Raw genomic sequence first — 18814 nt, 5'->3', positions numbered from 1 at the left:
GGGATTATATACTAATGAAAATATAGTTATGAATATAATATTCAATTTCTGCCTATATATCCTCCTAATTCCTACACACTGGACCTTTAAAATAAGTGGGGAAAAATGGTCATTTCTGTTGAAATATTCTCACTGGGCTGACAGATTGGTTTCCACTCATTTTAAGTTTTCCTAAGTACTGTATTGACACACTTAGAAAATGGCCCCTCTGCATGATGAAAACTTTTGATACTTAAATAACATTTTGCGAGTACTTACATACTTTGACTTGAGTTCAACTTGAAATGCAGGGCTTTACTTGTAACGAAGCGCTTTCAAATTTCAGTATTGATACTTTTACATAAGTAAACGATGTGAATACTTCCTTCACCACATGCTGTATATAGCAGAGGTCAACACTGTGTCAGTGTTGTGTTAGCTTAATGGAGAGCTTGTCTGATCTTCTATCAGCAGTGTATAAAGGACTTTGTATTTGCAAACATTATTCAGTAATCCATTCATAATAGTGAGCACACACGGTGTTTTGATTAAAACGTTTTTATTACAAAATGTTACAAAACTAGTTAAAAATGTCTATTGGAGCACTGAGAAATAACTAAGACGTAATCATAATTTAAATAGATAAATACAGATGTCCACGTCTGCCCCAGGACAGAGGACACAGCTGCACTGATGCAAAACAAACACGGAAACAAAGTGGCCAGTTTGACTTTTGACCCTCAGGGGGATTCATTCAGATGTTCCAGAGATGATGTCATGTTGAACATGACCCTGCCACAGGTACTGTTACAAAATCAAGATATTTGACAGTGATTCAAGGAGAAAAGTAAATGAAGCTGTTGGGAATAGTGAAAATCACAGATGATGATTTGTGCGATGTGTGCGTCACTGAGGCTGTTTCTGCTTTCTGCCGTCCCCTTTTCTTTCAAATGGCAGCCATCTTGGTGCGTACGATCTCTGACGGGCTGTGTAACTTCATGGGAGATGTCTGGAAATTTTGTGACTCGTGTTCGGTGGCTAATTCTCCTGGCAAGAACCTACAGGAGAGAGGAGTGGAAAGAGTTACTATAATGGTTTGGCCATTTGCCATTAAATTTAAAAACAATTTAAAAACGGCAACTTAATTTTATAGACATAAAAACTTAATAAAAACAAGTTAGTTTGACAAACATGTTTATTGTTCATTACACCGTACATGCTACGTATTATTTATCATTTTCACTAAAATAGAGAGGCCAAGTCCCTCCCCTTCCTGTGGACCACTGTGGGACATTATTTGGGAAAATATATGTACGTTAGTTGATGTTGAGAAACAAGCAATCATTTGATCCCATTTAAGTTGTGTGGAATAGTACACATATGATGTTTGTCAATTTAAACGATAGTTCTGCAAGTCAAGAAAGTCGAAGTTTGTCATAAAACAGCTTAAGTATAAGACTGAAAATACATGATTAGAGAGACTACACAAGTCATGTACATAACATCATAGCTTTCTATTGCTAACGATACGGCGCCTGTGTGTTTCGTACAGGAATAAATTCACATGAGCAGTGGCTCTTGCTCATTCTTTCGCTTCCCGGCTGATAAGAAGACCAGAAGTTGTTGGAGAAACCACATCAGATTATATTACATTAACTACGTCCATGAAACATTGCTAAGTTACCTAGCAAGCTAGCTAGCTAACTGGTGTTGGTGACATATATGGTGCGAGACGAGAGATGTTGCTCACTGAGCGGTTTCACACAAAACAGATTTTGATTGATCGATTTTTTTCTAGAATAAGGTGCCATGGGGGACAATGCCTCTCTACAAGCAGCCATTTTTAAGCGCTCAACAGTGTGCTGGCCAGAGGCCACATCCTCAGTGTCCCTCGGTCTCTCCAAGGCCACGGCATGTGCAAGAGCCTGCAGGTTTGGACAACACCTTTGCAGGTCTTTGAATGTTTGCTGAAGGATTTCTTTGTATACATATTAGTCATAGCCAGAACTTACTCCTAAAAGCATGGCGAAAACAGATTTTTTTTTATGGCTGTTGACAGGATTTTCTGATTTTTGGAGTGATGAAAAGAGATGTAAGAGATATTCCCTCTGTAAAAAACTGTCGACTGTAATATGTTGACAAAATATAACAACGATTTTGAACTTGGCTTTTGGAAATGTGTTAAAATTAGTGCATATTTAATTAGATAATGCATGATTTCATGGTGATATCTATGTGTTAAAAGTTTGACCCTCTTCACCTGTAGTGTCCCCCCTTAAGGAAAAACTAAATATAAAATATTAATTTACTGCTTTATTGCTTTATTACTGACATTCATGGTTCCCTGATGATGAATGCTGCTGACATTGGTGATCCCCTGACATTTCCTCTAGCGCCTCCATGAGGTTGACATTAGTGGTGCATACTGACATTAGTATATACGGAGCCACTTACAGACTCCTTATCTAATATTTACTACCTTAATTAGGTTATAATTTAAGAGCAAATGCATCATTTCACTTACAGTTTGATTTGCTTTTATTGGATCACTGAACTTACTTAGCCAAAAAGGTTATTATATTACAGGCACAATATTTTATTATGTTATTGGATTTTTATTAATACATTATATTTTATTACATTATGAACAACTGTTACTTTTGGGGCTTTTATATGATCTTTTTGAAGATGTTCAAAAGCTGTTCCTGCTTTCCTGGGAAACACAGTTCCAGTGGTGTTGAACAAAAGGTTGGATTTTTTTTTTCCTGCTCCTCTGCTCACAACTCTGAACAATCAAAGGTCAAAGGTCAGTCTTTGGTGACTCACATGTGCCGATGCGCTCCTCCAGAAAGCCAATCTGCTCACTCAGGGAGTCGATGCGGTCCAGTTGCTGGAAGGAGTGGGACAATAAGGTGGTTTTCTCTGACCAGCCCTCGTCCAGCGACAGTGGGAAGAAGCTGCTGAAGGGGGCCAACACCAGCTGCAGCTTCTGCGCACAGGGAGAAAGGGAAGTGAGGGAAAAGAGAAAATTGCTCCAGAAAAAGACTATTAGTCACCTCGTAAACAAAAAAATCAATGTGACCTACAGCATAATTATACTTCAACAAGCTAATGTGTGTTTCACTAAAAAGAGGCAGGGTTCTAATAAAGACCATAAAACATCTTAAAAGCCATTGTGTGGGTCTGGCATTTCAAAGAATCTTTTGTTTGGGGATTAAATAGCAACTAAGATTTTATATCATACTAGGACCAGAGGTTTTCCTAGTGAGTGAAGCTGGGAGGTATCTGGGCAGGTGGCTTTTATTTGTGTGTTTGTTTGAACATGTGTTTATCATGTGTTATGACACAATGGGCCCCACCACCTCTCCTACATATGAGCAAGACACAAAGACTTTTTGGTGGTTTTGCATTTCTCTGTCATCATTACACATCATTTTGCGGTTTCATGTCTCTTTGTGGTCATTTTGTCTCCTTATGGTTGTTTTGTGTCTCTTTTTCAGTCAATTTGTGTCTCTCTGTGGTTGTTTTGTGTCTTTTTGTAGTTATTTTAGTCTCTTTTAGCAAATTTTATGTCTTATTGAGGTAATTTTGTGTCTTTTTTGGTTGTTTTGTGTCACTTTGTAGTCATTCAGTATATCATTGTGGCTGTTTTGTCTCTTAGGGGTAATTTTCTGTCTTTCTTAGTTGTTTTGCATTACTTTGTAGTCACTTTTTGTGTCATTGGGGTAATTTTGTGTCATACTGAGGCCATTTTGTGCCTCTTTGATGTCTTTTTTTGGTTGTTTTATGTTGTTTTGTAATAATTTTGTCTCATTGGGGTCGTTTTATGTCTCTTTAGGGTAATTTTTGTCTTTTGTAGTTCTTTTGTGTCTCTTTATAGTCATTTTGTATGCTTTTTGTAGTCATTTAAGTCTCTTTGAGGTAATGTTATGTCATAATGAAGTAATTTTGTGTTTCTTTGAAGTAATTTTATGTCCTTTTTGGCTATTTCGTATCGCTTTGTAATCTTTTTGCGTCTCTTTGCAGTTACTTTGTGTGGCATTGCAGTAGTTTTGTCTCTCTTCGTGGTTATTTTGCCTGTTTTTGTAGTTATTTTGTGTCTCTTTTTGGTCATTTCTTCTGGGTCGGTACGTGTTAATTTGAGTGACATTTTGCAGGTGAAGGCCAGGGGGTGCCCCTGACACTTTGAGCCCCTGGGCCTGTGCCCTGTGGGCCTGTTCAGGAATCCTTACATGACGTTCATGTGTTTTCTCATATACCTTTTCCAGGAGCTCTACTCTGTTCCTCAGGCTCTGCACCTCCTCCGTCACATTCTCCATCTGGCTGAGCCCATCTGTAGAAACCATACAAATACAGAAACATACATCAGAGGACAGCACCTGTCGGGTTTGAATTTGTGCAACTGGAAACCAAGAGAGGAGGGGCGGGGCGGGAAGGGTTAGAACATGGATCAAAGGCGAGAACAAAGTGTGTTTAATCCTCTCTCTCAGATCTTAAGTTTATATTTCGAAAGATTCCTTCGAGCATCCTGCCCCTCATCAATCCCTCTCCTCAAATGATTCATGGCCACTGCAACGTCTGTGAACTCAAAACCATGGAGAGGGCCGCAGAGCTGCAGGGAGGCTGGGGGAATTTAGGGCACAGAGGGGGAATCATGGATATGGGAACGGCTGAAAAAATCCGATACACAAGCCGAAAGAGGGGTCACCAGAAATAGACGAGCGCTCATTCATGCCTCCTGTGAACATGCATCGGTTACAGGGAAGTGTCTGCCCGGCTCCACCCAGGAGGAACATCCCAGGAGCAGGCGGGACCCAGATCGGGATGCAAAATTAGGGACCCCCTGCTTTCTTGCTGTGCTTTGGCAGACAAAGCTAAAGCAGCTCAATCTCTCCCAGATGTGGTCCATTACTGAGACAAGAATGGGTTCAGAAACAGGGTGAGGAGGAGGAGGAGGAGGAGGAGGAGGAAAAGGGAGGTGGGGGCTGGTGATGACCCCCAGCAGACAGGGTTGATGGAGCTGGAATGAGACTACAAGTGTTGGCCAAGAGCACAGTGAAAAGGGGAGATGAAGAGGGGGAAGATGGAGAGACACAAACGTAGTCCAACACTCCTCCACAGCAGCTTGGGTCAGAGTGATGGTCTACTTTTTGAGCATTTAAACCTGTGTTTATATTCGTGATCTCCATCAACACCCCTCTGACGCTTGCATAAAAGATAACGGAATGCAGTCTCAAGTAAAACATCTCTGCTGGGCTTGCATTTTTTGCATCTAAGAGCTGCGCGGTGAAACTGAGTGCGCTGCCACAAATAACACATCCGTCGCTTTCACAGAGGAGAAAGATCTGTCATATTTTGGCTTTTCATCCTCCCCTTTCTTCTTATGTCTTTTTGTCTACTCAGCAATACTTGCAGGACTCGCGGCGTGGAGTCGTGGGAGTGAACGGTCTCAATTTAGCTGAGGAGCTCCATTTTGTGTGACTTTCTTCACCACAAAAACACTGATAAAGAGGAGGGAGTTTGGAGCGGAGCCCGAGAAAATTTGGCACTCTCACATTTACATGAGAGCTCTTTCATTTCCTGACAAGCACATGAGACAGAATCCCTTTTAGATTTACAGTTTGGTGACTCACAAAAATCCCCAAAGGTGAAAAGATATGGGAGAAATGAGGAAAAGGTATGTCTTCTTTAAGGCTTCATGTTGCAATAATTCCCAAAGCGGCAATAACGTTGACACAGAACAGGAATTAAAAGACATGTCCCGAGGTCAACTACTACATTTGTAGACATGGGGGGGGGGGGGGGGGGTATTATTTTGTTGCTAAGATACAGGAAGCACACACAAATGAAAATAGACTTTTTCATGGTGAGAGACAACATGGCAACATTTTTGTCTGTATTAACGTGGGAGCTCTATTAGAGTCAGATGTTTGCTTTACTTGCAGGACTCATAGGAGTCAACTGAGTCATTATCAAAGAGCAACTGGTCCCAGTTTCACGGCACGGGGGCCAGACCGCAGGACGTCTGTCTGGAGTCGGCACCAGTCGCAGTGCATTATTACTCACGGTACGAGTTGAGAGTGGCATAGCGCGTACCAAAAGTAATAATGGACCGCGAAGCTGGCTATGTTTCCTTTCTTCTGTGCTCCAGACACTTTGCTGCTGCAAGAAAACACCAAATGATGCTATGTGAATGCACACACACTCCTACGCTGCTTATTTACCCGCATCAGTGTGACCACCCACTGTTGCCTGGCTGGTCTGGGTGGTAGGGGGAGGAGGAGGTGGAGGAGGAGGAGGAAGGCCTTGACAGGAACGGCCATCTCCGGCAAGCATGAAGCCGTCTCTGCACGCACAGCGATAGCTGCCAGCTGTGTTCACACACTCGTGGGCGCATGGCCTCTGCTCGCTACACTCATCGACATCTGATAGGAAGACAAAGGAATAGGTTGATATGTGTGTTCACAGAGACTAGCAGAGGAATGATCTCAGGTAATATGACATGGATTTGAGTCAGACTCGAGTCACAAATTTGATGACTTTAGACTTGACTTGACAAAATCAAAAAAGACTTGCATCTTGAACTGACTCATGACTTCACTCGGACTTGAGCCTTTTGGCTTAAATATACTTGATTACTTCCCCCAAGCCCAAAAATTAAAAAGTGTGTTGTTTAAAAAGAGGGCAGCAAATCAATTAAGTTCCCTTCATTTCCTGAATCAACTAACATTAATGCTATTCCATTCTTAGCAAGCTAACATCTAATCAAGTAGACTCACAAGTCAGTCTTTAGACGCTTTGCTTAACTAAAGACTGATGTCTTTCTCTCTGATTTTGTGTTTAGATGGGCGGATACAATTTCAAAGTTTAAAAAACTCCCTACGTTGCAGAACCAATAGTAAATCTGCAGGGCGGTCCTTTGGTGGCTCGCTGAACTCTTGTGCATGTAAACATAGTCCCACTAGAAACACATGTAGCGGTACAAAATGGCTCAGCCGTGCTTGCAGAAAATGCCGTCAAAGTTAGTGGATGTTTGTCGCGTTTGCAGCGACACATTCTCGCCAACTAAAAGAAACAAACATAATCTTTTACAAGGCCATGACTCATCCGTCCGGCCGGACTATAGAGGGAATCGCCTTGTTGTTTACAAATACTTCCGGGTAGAAAACCAGCAGAGCTTTTAGCTATATATATAGCCTATATATCACATTTTTCACATCACTGTATCACCGTTTGGACTAATCCAATGTTTCTAAAGTCTATAAACACAATGATTGAACAAACATTACTATTTCTGTGTGCACGTTTAGCTGGGCTAACCATTAGCTGTTAGCCCTGTTAGCCGTTAGCAGTGTCTGATAGGCTGACCAAACGTCCTCTTTTGCCCGGACATGTCCACTTTTCACATCTATTTAACAGGCTGGGCGTGCGCCGTGGGTGCTCAGCTGCGGAGAGGGAGACCTCCGTGTTTGAGACGGGAGCGGGAGGCGGGAGGCGGGAGGTCCGACGCTTCTAGCGAGAGGAGAGGGAGAAATAAAACAAAATAAGATAAAATAGGAAAAACCTGCCTCCCTCTTTTATTTTATTTTCAGCGTTTAATCAAGGCGGAGGCGGGCGGCTGGAGGTCCGAGACTTCCAGCGAGGGGAGAGGTAGAAACAAACAGCCAATGTGTGTCTGTGTGTGTTATGTTCAGGTGTTGTCACGTAAATAACAGTGTTCAAGCAATAACAGGACAGACAATAGGATTTTATTTATTTTTACACTACATTTTCACTGAAAGCTGACCGAATCCGACCCGAGCCCGAATACAATTTATAGCTACATTTTTGACCAAACCCGGACCGACCTGTCGGGTACCGTCGGGCTCAGATCGGGTAGCCACACTCTAGTGTGTGTATGTGTCCCCTATTGGGGCCTATCTGAATTTCTGTCTTTGAGAGATATTATTTTGTAATATAACTGAATTTTCTATCCATACATATAAATTTTAAATATATTAAAATTATAAGGCATCTTTGAGTAAACTGCGAGTATCATTTAAGTAGGCTATGTCGTGGCTGGCCGAGTGTCCTCTTTTTTTGGAAATCAAAATATGGTCACTCTAGGTAATAACTCATTAAACGGTCCGTGAAAAAAATATCTTTTCTAGCAGATATCTTAGTTACAACATGATTGAGCTAGCAAAGCAGTTTTGTGTTGCTATGTGTGGTATTTATTCAGTTTTGGGAAATCACGATGTCTAGAAAGCATCAGTGGCTGCAGCTGACAGGGACAGCTAACAGCAGCAGCAAAGCTAACATCAGGACGTCATCTGTTAAAAGCCTCCCGTTGTCGGATACGACATGACACTACTCCAGTTAGCTCAATAATGTTGTAACTAAGACATCCGCTGGAAAAAATATTTTCTTCACGGATGAGCACACGTGTGATAAAACGGAGTTAAATCTCTCGGCATCCATTTTCAAGCTCTCTGCGTATTTGTTTCCTTGCGGACGAGAAAAGGGGGAGCGCACATTTCCGAGAAGGTGTGTCCTTTTCAAAAATGCAAGAGGCGTTGCTTTGTTGCCGGCCGTTTTCGCTGGTGTGATAAACACACTTTAGAAAGGAGTGTCCCCAGACTATCAGAAGGCGGAGATATCTGATTGTCTGGTGGCGAGACTACTAATCAAGTTGCAGGAGAGACCATGAAGAACTAACGTTACATTACTGAAAGCTGGTTGAAAACATGCTAGCAAAGATAATTTCATTAGCATACAAAGCCTACGTAGTGGTCAACAAAAAATGACTGCGGTATGCAAAACGTCAACACAGTCGACAATTACAGGTGGAGATGCAACAATTTCCAATTTCATTCGACATTTAAAGTTGCACAAAGAACTAGAACCAGGCTAATGATAACAAACAGTAGTAAGCGAGCTAATGCTTAGCTAACGTTATTACTCCATTGCTAAAATTGTGGTGAAGAGTGCATTATGACTTGTTTCAGACTCATAACTCAAAGTTTCTTGACTTTGGGACTTGACTCAGGACATATCTGTCTTGACTCGGGACTTGAGTGCAAAGACTTAACTAATAACTTGGTCTAACCTTTGGAGACTGTGTGTGTGCATTTGTTTACCTGTTTGACATTGATTTCCTGTCCAGCCTAGCGGACACGCACACTGGTTGGGTCTCAAGCAGGTACCTCCATTCCCACAGGGATGTCCACACACAGCTGTAAGAGAAATGTAAAGGAATGATTCAGCATTTGGGGAAATACATTAACTTGCTCTCTTGTCGAGAGTTAGACATAAAAAACTAAAATCAAAAACATTCTCATGTCTGTGATATAAATATGAAGCTACAGCCAAGGAGATGGTTAGCTTAGCTTAGCATAGAGACTGGAGGCAAGGGGAAACAGCTAGCCTTGCTTTCTAAAAATCTGCCAACCAGAGGCCCTAAAGCTCTCAAATTAAAATACTATATCTCGTTTGTTTAATCACAAAACACAATGTGTAGTAATTACAGGCTGTAGTTTTATGGCTGGATGCACATTTTGGAAAATAAACTTGATACTTTCTTGGCAAGAGTTAAATAAGAAAATTGCAGAGGTGGGACCTACTAATCGTTTTGCAAATCACAAGTACATCTCAAGTCTTTGCACTCAAGTCCAAAGTCAAGACTTACAAGTGCCAAGATGACTCCTGAGTCCTAAACTTTGAGTTTCAAGTCTTAAATCAGTCTTATTGCACTCAAACAAAACAAGTTGGTTTTTAGGAAATAAATACAGAAGCATCTTCATCTGTAATTTTTGACCTGCGTGTTTGCATACTGCAATTTGTTTTTTATTGACCACTAGTTTTTGCACCTAAACAAAATGATCTTTGCTATCATATTTTTCTAACTGGCACTCAGTAAAGTAACGTTAGTTCTTAATGGTTCTCTCCTGCAACTTGACTGAGTCATCAATTTTGTGACTTGGCTAAAAGTCGTGTGACTTGAGTCCACATCTCCAAAATCATTCTCATGTCTGAAAACTAAATATGATGCTGTGGCCAGAACATAGCTAGCTTAGCCTAGCATTAAGACTAGAAGTATGGGGAAACATCTAATAGTTGTTTCGAATTTTCTCTTATCATGTTAAATGTCATTCCAAAAATAAAGTTTTTAAAAAAAAATTTGTTTTTCTACTGCATTTTTTTTAGTACTTTTTTTTTTTTTTTTTTACCTTTAGACAGGAGTGCTAGCTTTTTCCTTTGTCCAGTATTTATGCTATGCTAAGCTAATTGACTCCTTGCTGCAGCTTCATCTTAAGTGTAGAGGTTTGATATTGATATCTATCTACTAATCTAACTCTCAGCAAGAAAGTGAACATGCATGTTTCCCAAAATTAACTATTCCTTTAACATTTGAAAATCTGCAGGCATTGCAGGTACAGATCAACACATAAACCCATCACGGGCCCCTCCAAGTTACCTTGGTTGCAGTTGTGAGAGTGAAATCTCCGCCAGCCCGGGCAGCACTCTGAGTAGAAATACGAAGGAGGTGCCGCTCTGCTCACCTGCCGGTACGCCACCGAGTACACAGTCCTATGGAGACAAAACACAGACACACACAGTTAGGGATTCCTGATTGTTGGCAATGCTGTCATCGCCCTCATGTGTGTGGTTGAGTCGGTCTAGTCTTTTTCCATGTTCTGTCAGACCAAAAGAACGCTGATGAGAGAATGGGAATTTGGTGGGATAGTGAAACCACGGACCACTGGATTCCAAGAGTGTGTCAGAGATGAGATAGGGATGGAGGGAAGGAGGCAGGGGAAGTGAAGTTGACTCTGGTATGTTTGGTTTACAAGGAGAGATACAAAGTGATAAACTGAGATTGAAGCTAAAGACAGGGGAAGCAACAAGAGTGGATCAAACAATTAAAATAAGGAGAATAACCCAGGGATTAGAAGGCCTGTAACAGTCTGAGGTCTGCGCACATGATGAGAAAGAAAATCCAAAAGTGAAAATGAATTTTGGTGGTGAGGGAAGAGTTAAAAAAAAAAGATTAAAACGGAGGGAATGTAAGGAGGGACTAGACGCATCAGAGCTAGAGAGAGATCGAGAGCACGCAAGTATGGAGGGAAACGCGGTCCAAAATAAACATGACCGCGGTCTCTGTGGGCAGGCAGTTCATTTCCCGTAGTTACACAAAGTACTCGATATTTAGATTCCACCCAAATATGTGCCACCATGACCCAGTTCTGTGTAAAACATGGATTTGTGTGTGTGGGAGAAAGTCTAGATCTATTTAAGACTGCACTTCTAACCCTCTCCCTTCCTAAACATGTCAAGCATTGTTTACAACCTTAATTAAATAAAGTAAATCTTGTGATGGCTTAATTTTTGCTGTGGCCTGAGTCCTCGTGTACATGTGGACTCTGTTCAGCGCAACAAAAGCTGGAGATGTCTGACTTTTGGGAATTTGTTGAGGAGCGTGTTTAACTAGCAGTCTGAGCCTTACTTGTATGTGCTGCAGAGGCGATGCCCCTGACACAGGGTGATGTAGGGCTTGTGCACCGGTTGGACGTATGACTCTGTTGCCATGGCAACGCTGTGACGGAGGTTTTGGCCACACACCCTCCTCCTGCGAAAGGGAGAAATGAGATTGAACATTTAAACTTGAACATGCATTGGCTTCAAAGAGTCGCTGAGCTGGTTTTACATGAGAAGTTTCTAAGTAATTTCCACAGAGATATTTCGGCTCTAAAAAGCTCCCATCTGATTCAGGAAGCTTGAAAACTTCACATTAGGAGGCTCGAGGTTTCTGTTTGTCACCAGAAGCTGGCGTGCAGCCTAATTGCTTCTGACTGACCCGTGAAGTCACTCCTGAAAGTGTCAGAGTTAAGAGCTGATCTTTGGCCTCTTTGGCTCCACTTGACCTTTCGTTTGGCTTTTGGTTTATTTTAATCTTTGTGCAGATCAAGTGAAAATGACAAGACGAGCTTGCAGACTCCCCCATAATGCTGTAGTAATAATAGTGTTGGACACAAGGGTGGAGCTTTGGTCCTGAGAGAGTACACTCCTAAATGTTTAAATGTCATTCGACTAATTTGTATACATTTGCAGTGGCTAAGAATGTTGCTAAAACAAACAGGTCTGAATGACAGCTGTGGAGGACCACACCGATCAAACGACAGGTCATAATAAACACAGGAAGAGCATTAAGTGAGCTGTTACCCGTGGTGAGCGAAGAACTGTGGAGTGCCCATCACATGAAGGATGAGGAGGGAGGAGGACAGAAGCAGCGTTTGGTACATCGTCTTCCTCTTTCCCACGTTCCCTCACTCGGTCTCTCACACTCTTCTCTGTGCCAGTCGGAGGGAAGAGGGGGAACGGGGGGGAGTCGTGGATCGTAGCCAAAGTGTCCTCACGCTGAATGTGTACGTTTTCCTCCAGGAGGACGACTCCAGCTACCTGTAGAGGGGATTTGATGACATATTAAAATTCAGCACTGTTTTTGAACAGGTTTATAAAAAGTTGTCCTGAAGTTGTTCTTCATCTGCAATTAAAATTTTAGCCAACAAATGAATGAAATCAAAGGTCTCTTCAGGCCATGGAGCTCTTAGCTGAAAGAGAGATGGAGCATATCATGTATAAGATTGAGGTGCATATTAAATTGGGCCTACAGCAATGTGTCAGACAGCCTTAAATGCCATGCATAAACATAACTTTTTATGATGCATACAATTCTAAACTATTAAAATAATAATCATTGGCAGATCTCCTATGTCATACAGTCTAATAGCCCACACAAGCGGCCACATATGTGGGAATCTATGCATTACATGCACTCCTATAGTGTAAATGCAGTCTTGAGTTTTTGTGGACAAAGCAGGTTGAACTCTCTCTGACCTGCATCTGCATGCACGCTGAGACAGTAACCCAAAGAACAGAGCAAACGGACAAAGTACTCTCCCTTCGGAGAAATGTTCACTTATCCCTTCACGCCATTTTTGGATTATTACATACTGTACAGGATTAACCGTGAGGCGATTCCAGAGTGCATGACAGTCAGCTTGGACCTGCTCCTGCTAAGACACTATCCCACAGGCACGTTTTTAACAGCCCAGATACTAAACCCATGGGAAATCTCTAACAAGGCATTAAAGCCGGCTGGGTGAGATGGCAGGTGACGGGGATCATAGCCTGCAGGAGAGTCTTCGGTTATCCTGAGGAGGGGGGGTGATGCTAAGCCTAGGTTGACAGCTTGCATGTCTCTCTGATCCCCCACTGGCTTGATGCCCAAAGACAGGACACACACATCTAAAACCTGTGTTCATTCACAAATCAGAGCAGCGGGTGTGACACTCAGCGCAGCAGGGGGCCACTTTGAAGACATCATTTGCACACGTGTGACAATAAAGCATCATTACGTTGGTGATGAGGGAGGCGCTGCAGGGCAGAACACGTGTCCAAATAGTTTTACTAGTTGGGTGTAGTATGATATGACTGGCTAATAGCTTTTTATTATGATGTTGTGGAAAGCTATTAAATATCTAAATTTAATTTGTTCTTTGGAGGTTAATTAAGTACGTTACTTAACATTTCTGCACAAGGGACTGTTAGTTATTTATGAGAGAGGAGGGGGTGGTGCAAAACATGCGCGTGGGGACTTCATATATTTTTGATTTTTTTCAAGAACTAATTTTTAATTTGGTTGTGGGGAAGGAAATTCAGCTTTAAATGGTTACATTTTGTATTTATTCTAAATACCTTAAGAATCCCAAAACTCACAAGTGGGTTTGATAGACATGTTTCTTTGACAAGTCGCCAACACCAGAAACTATCATCAGATTTTCACACATTTCCAACAGTCCTTTGACGCATCATGTGCAACAAACGCTTTCATAAAGAAACGTTATCAAACCTAAACTTAAACTGGTGATATTTAATCAAAATCGCTTTATTTTACGCCATATTTAAAATGATCCTTAAAAGAAACTGTTTGTAATAAACAGATCCTGCCAAAAAAAAAAAAAAGCGTAAATCCGGCGCTTCTGCATGCATGACAAAAGATTTTTTTTAACTTAAAGATTCTGCTGTCATCTTTTAACTTTCTGTCATCAAATGTGCGTTGTTATATCTAATTACATCTGTCATGCCAAGTTACTATTTTTTTTACTGCTGCTGCCACTATTGGGTATGTTACAGTTTATTTTGGAAAACAAGCAATATATGCCTATGTTGCTACTGGCAACATGACTGTTTCTTAAATAAATTAGTCGTTTGTTTTGTTTTGGTGATAGCTCCCTTCATGATGATAACTTGTTGAATTTGGTCCATACCTACATTTGGTCTGAATATATAGTTATTTATGGTTGATGGAGGGTCATGCATTTTCGCCCAGTCACTCAGGAAGGCTAAGAAAGTTTTTTTTTTGTAGCTGCAGGGAGGGTCAAGATAAAAAAAAAAATTTAAAAAAAACGAGCCACCCTTTCCTCTAATAAATAGAGTACAGTCCCTAAGATTAAGCAGCAGAGAGCTCATTTACGGAGGCAAGACTTACATCAAACACACTTAATTATTCAAAATACAATAAGTGCTGGCCTATTGACATATTAGGAATAACATAAGCGGACACATTTCCTGCATTTTCCATGAGAGGGCGCTATTCTACAGCACTGTACAGATCACTGTGTGAAGAGCAACATCCTTCACTCAGAGCACCGTCTCTGTAATGCTCTCACACACACGCACGCCAGAGTTACACGCTCACGCATGACTCCACATATCAGGACATAAACGCACACAGAACCACATCCCTGCTGTGAACAACACGCGGGGGGTGCTGCCGGACACGCACGCACGAGCCATCACAAGCCAATATCAAGGGGCGCATGCATGGATACGAAAATAATCACAAACCGTGCAATGAACAATCAGCTTTCTTAAGATTAATCCCCCCAAAACAACACAGTCCTACACTGCAGGGAGTGAAGAGACGCAGGAGGCTTGAACAAAGTTAGTCCTGTTATATTCCGCTGCTGAGTGAACAAGTCCAGGGATGAAACTCCGCTACTAGTCAGGTTTCTCATGGAGCTCAGACTGTCAGGAGCATGGGGGGTGATGGTAGGACCTCCTCCCACTCCTCCAGCTGGGTGTCCCGGAGCTCAGACTGCCTGCACTGCGGGGACCCGTGCGTGACGTCATTGTACCGGCTATATGGAGTAGGCTACATAGACTTTTTCATTCATAACTGTCACGATTTATTGTTGATCATATCTACCCTCATTTTATATTATTTTGGAATATAGTTATTAATTCAAATCCTTCAGCAAAAAGCCAAATTTATTTAATTTAAGACCTCCTCTTAAACCTACAGACACATATCTCATGCTGGCCTTTGATAGAGAGACCCTGCAGTGTTGTTTTATGGTGGCAGCTGATACAATTAAAGGTTAGGCTCACAATTTTTGAAGTCTATCTAATAACAATATTCAAGTACACTGATGAGCATCTAACCATATTTTGGGCGTTGGAATCATTCTTCCTGTTCATTCTGGCCATTAAGAGATCTCATCCTAACTGCTTCGGTGTTTCCTTGGAGGAGGGATTGTAACACAAAATAGGAAATCTCTACTCAAAAATACTGCAAGGTTGGACTATATCGTAGTGATTTGGCTGACACCGACTGATAAACCCTCATATTAACCTCAGATGAACTTTGGAATAAGTTTTTCTTGTTCAATGGAACAAGGACTGTGGATGTTGTCCGCCATTACTTGCGTGCATTACGAACTGATCTCATAATGCCCAGGGTGGAAAAGAGGAACGATTATAGCAAGCAAAACCAGTTTCCAGGTTAATGTGTGCCTTACTTTTGTTTTTACAGCAGACTTGAATAAAAGTGAAACTATCCTTTCATTCACTGTCAAAGGAGAACTGAAGAAAACGAGAGAACGGCAGCCATTCAGGGAGTTATTAATCAAAAAACAAAATGTTGACGGAGGTTAGGTTTTCTATTTTTAGTGAGTCCTGAATCATTCAACCTAGCGTATTTAGCATGATCTCTAAATAAATGAATCAATTAATGAAAAAAAAAGGAATTTAAAACTTTCCTGTACATGCAAAAGAAACAAATGTCTATCAAATTTTAATTAGAGAGTAATTAGGAGCTGTAATTGTTTTTTTCTTTTAAGAATTAATGTCAACACTAGTACGTCAATCTCTTTTCTCTGAAGCTATGTCCTATAGGCAAATCTCTTCAAAATATGACTTGCATTTAAAAATGAATAGAGATAACATCAAGCAAAAAGAAAAATAAGGAATCATTTCTGTATTTATGTCATGCTCTAGACTACTACTATAGACAGCCTATACTACATGGCTATTATTTCCATTGAGAAATACTTATGGGACATGGATCCTATATTCTATTGTCAATTTACTGATTTTTAGAGGTATTAAAATCCCTAATGGGCATGATCTTACAAGACAAAAAAAGTCAGAAATCCCCAAATAAAAGGCACTGCAATGTATTTCACTGTTTCACTGTATAGTGCGAAACGCTGCACAACAGCATGTACATAATGATTCTTTTCCTTTCATTCGTCTGTATGTAGGCTACACACAGGGCCGTAATCACCTAGTTAACACTGGGGGGGATGGACAATTTTCAATCTCAGCGACCCAACCCTTTAGGGGGGGTTTGTGGGTAACTCCTATGCAATCTAATTTTTAAAATGTTAACAGCTCAACTAAACATTTTAAAGCATTTTGAAACAAAAATCTTAGATCAGAGGATCTCTTTTTTTGTTGTTTTTTTGACTGAGTGACTCGGAAAAATTATGGCGGCCATTCAGGAAAAGTTTGCATACTATGATTCTCTTATGACTTACCAACACCACAAAATCGATAACGGTCGACAGTAATATAGCCTATGTAACACTTATATTACACTCTAGTTTTCCACTTTTAATGCATTTGAAAATAATGAAATAGAGATAGCAGTGTTTGACATTATTTGTACCTACCCACAGCAGTCAAGTAACAGCTACACTACTTAGACAAACCACATACAAACTGCAGTCCATCTTAATACTAGAACAGCAGGAATAATAATGGAACTTTGTTAAGTTTATTTATGATTAGGATTACATTTGCTAATGTCCATCTTGGGCAGTAGTGCATGGTTGCATGTGATAGCATAGCATTTTTTCTTTATATTTTTTAATCAATGTATGGGTGGAGGGGGGCATTTTGAGTATTTAAATATTTGGTGGGATGTGTCCCCACGATATATGATTACATATAGGCCTAGGCCTACTTTCAATCTAGGCCCATAAAAACAAGTCTGTATTGTCCATGCAGAATGTAGGCTATTATTTAGCACTACCTGTAACCACACAGTGGCCTACAGTACCAGACTGAACTGTAACTATACAGTTTGATGACCAGCTCTTGCCTGTATAGCCTATAGGACTAATAGTTTGTTTATATAAATTGTGTCTGCATTTCCTTCTCTATATTTGTTCCCTGTGTGTAAGTAGGCCTAATGAGAAATAAAATTTAATTTATTAAAATAAAAAACATAGTTGTACAGGACCTAAATGCCTTAACATGAACATAAGCTTCTGAAAATGTGTAAATAAATAAATAAATAAATAAAAATCTTACCGTAGCAGCAAAGGGTCATCGGGTGCGTTTGCGCGCGCAAGCTGAGCGGCGGCCATGGGCACGAGCCGCTCCACCGGTGGATTAGAGGGCTCTTCCATGCTGCCAGTTTCTTTTAAAGCTGGGGTTGTTGGGTTACAAGTAAAACCCTCGCTGTTGATACGAGGTGCTCCCTGTGAGTAGAGCGGCCACAAATGAAATGTCTGCGGGCGTTTACGGTTGCTTTTATGCGGAGCTTCCTGTGGAACAGGAATTGGATGGACAATCCCATAGCGGACTTCCTGTGAGTGTTTGGCGCTGATAAAACCCTTCTCCTGTACAAACACTCTCCATCCTGCTCAAGCCGCTTCGCAAATCTGATTTTGAAGCATTTTTCTGTCCCCATTGTGGTGCAGACATCTTGAAGGGGGCCTTCTCACCTCATGGCTTCTGCTGCCTTTGCAGTCCAGAGGAAAACACCGGAATCATCAGTACTGGAGGGTTATTTGCAGTTACTGAACCTTACACCTAGCCTAATGTAACACCACTTAACTGGCATTTCAAATATTTTAGCAGATGCCACAGTGGGAGTTCATATAGGCTCATGTTTACAGTGGTTAAGATCAAATCTGTTAAATTGCAGGTTGTTAAAGCCAAACTGTAGCACGATAAGACACAAGTTTCTTTTTCCTCCTCGTGCTTGTGAGTTTCTATTGCAGCTCAGTGCACCTCAGAGGGAGGAAGGGTAAATCACTACCATAATATATATATTTTGTCACTCTCATCCACACTATAATAATGTCCAGTCACAAGTAAGTCTCAAGTCTTAACATTCAAGTAGGCTACCAATTCAAGACAGGCAAGTCCCAAGTCAAGTCCCAGGTCCTGAACTTTTAGTTGACAGTCCTTGACAAATCAAAAAATACACTTCACCAAATGTAATGCCAACATTAAATTTACAAAAATCATTAATGCTTTTTTAAATAATCAGTACATTTTATTATTTTCTTTTGAACAAAAAACAGCATCAAAAGTCTACGTGGTACAAGGACTGGAGAGGTTACACAGTTGTATGATTAGACAAAAGACAATGGTGAGACAAACTGACAAAAAGACAATTAACAATTCTAAAAAATAAAAATAGATAAGTAAATAAAAAAATAGAAGTAAATGAATTAAAGAATCATTGGCAGATGTGAAAATAACTGAATGTCATATA

The 18814-nt window shown here is 40.9% G+C and overlaps 1 protein-coding gene across 1 annotated transcript; it reads right to left on the bottom strand.

Moving 5' to 3' along the window:
* Positions 1-521: 521 nt before the first annotated feature.
* On the bottom strand, positions 522-17799 carry egfl7 (EGF-like-domain, multiple 7). Its single transcript, XM_033647076.2, has 9 exons — positions 17620-17799; positions 12181-12417; positions 11465-11587; positions 10436-10548; positions 9099-9194; positions 6204-6404; positions 4239-4312; positions 2806-2968; positions 522-1037 (listed from the first exon to the last, which is right to left on the bottom strand). The coding sequence occupies exons 2-9, from the start codon at positions 12258-12260 to the stop codon at positions 1018-1020; spliced, it is 870 nt and encodes a 289-aa protein (XP_033502967.1). The 5' UTR covers positions 12261-12417; positions 17620-17799; the 3' UTR covers positions 522-1017.
* Between the last annotated feature and the right edge of the window lie 1015 nt (positions 17800-18814).

The sequence above is a fragment of the Epinephelus lanceolatus genome, chromosome 19 (assembly GCF_041903045.1).
Source record: "Epinephelus lanceolatus isolate andai-2023 chromosome 19, ASM4190304v1, whole genome shotgun sequence".
In the NCBI taxonomy this organism is placed as follows: Eukaryota; Metazoa; Chordata; class Actinopteri; order Perciformes; family Serranidae; genus Epinephelus; species Epinephelus lanceolatus.
Note: the sequence above shows the minus strand (reverse complement) of the source record. Positions and strands in the feature narration are given on the sequence as shown.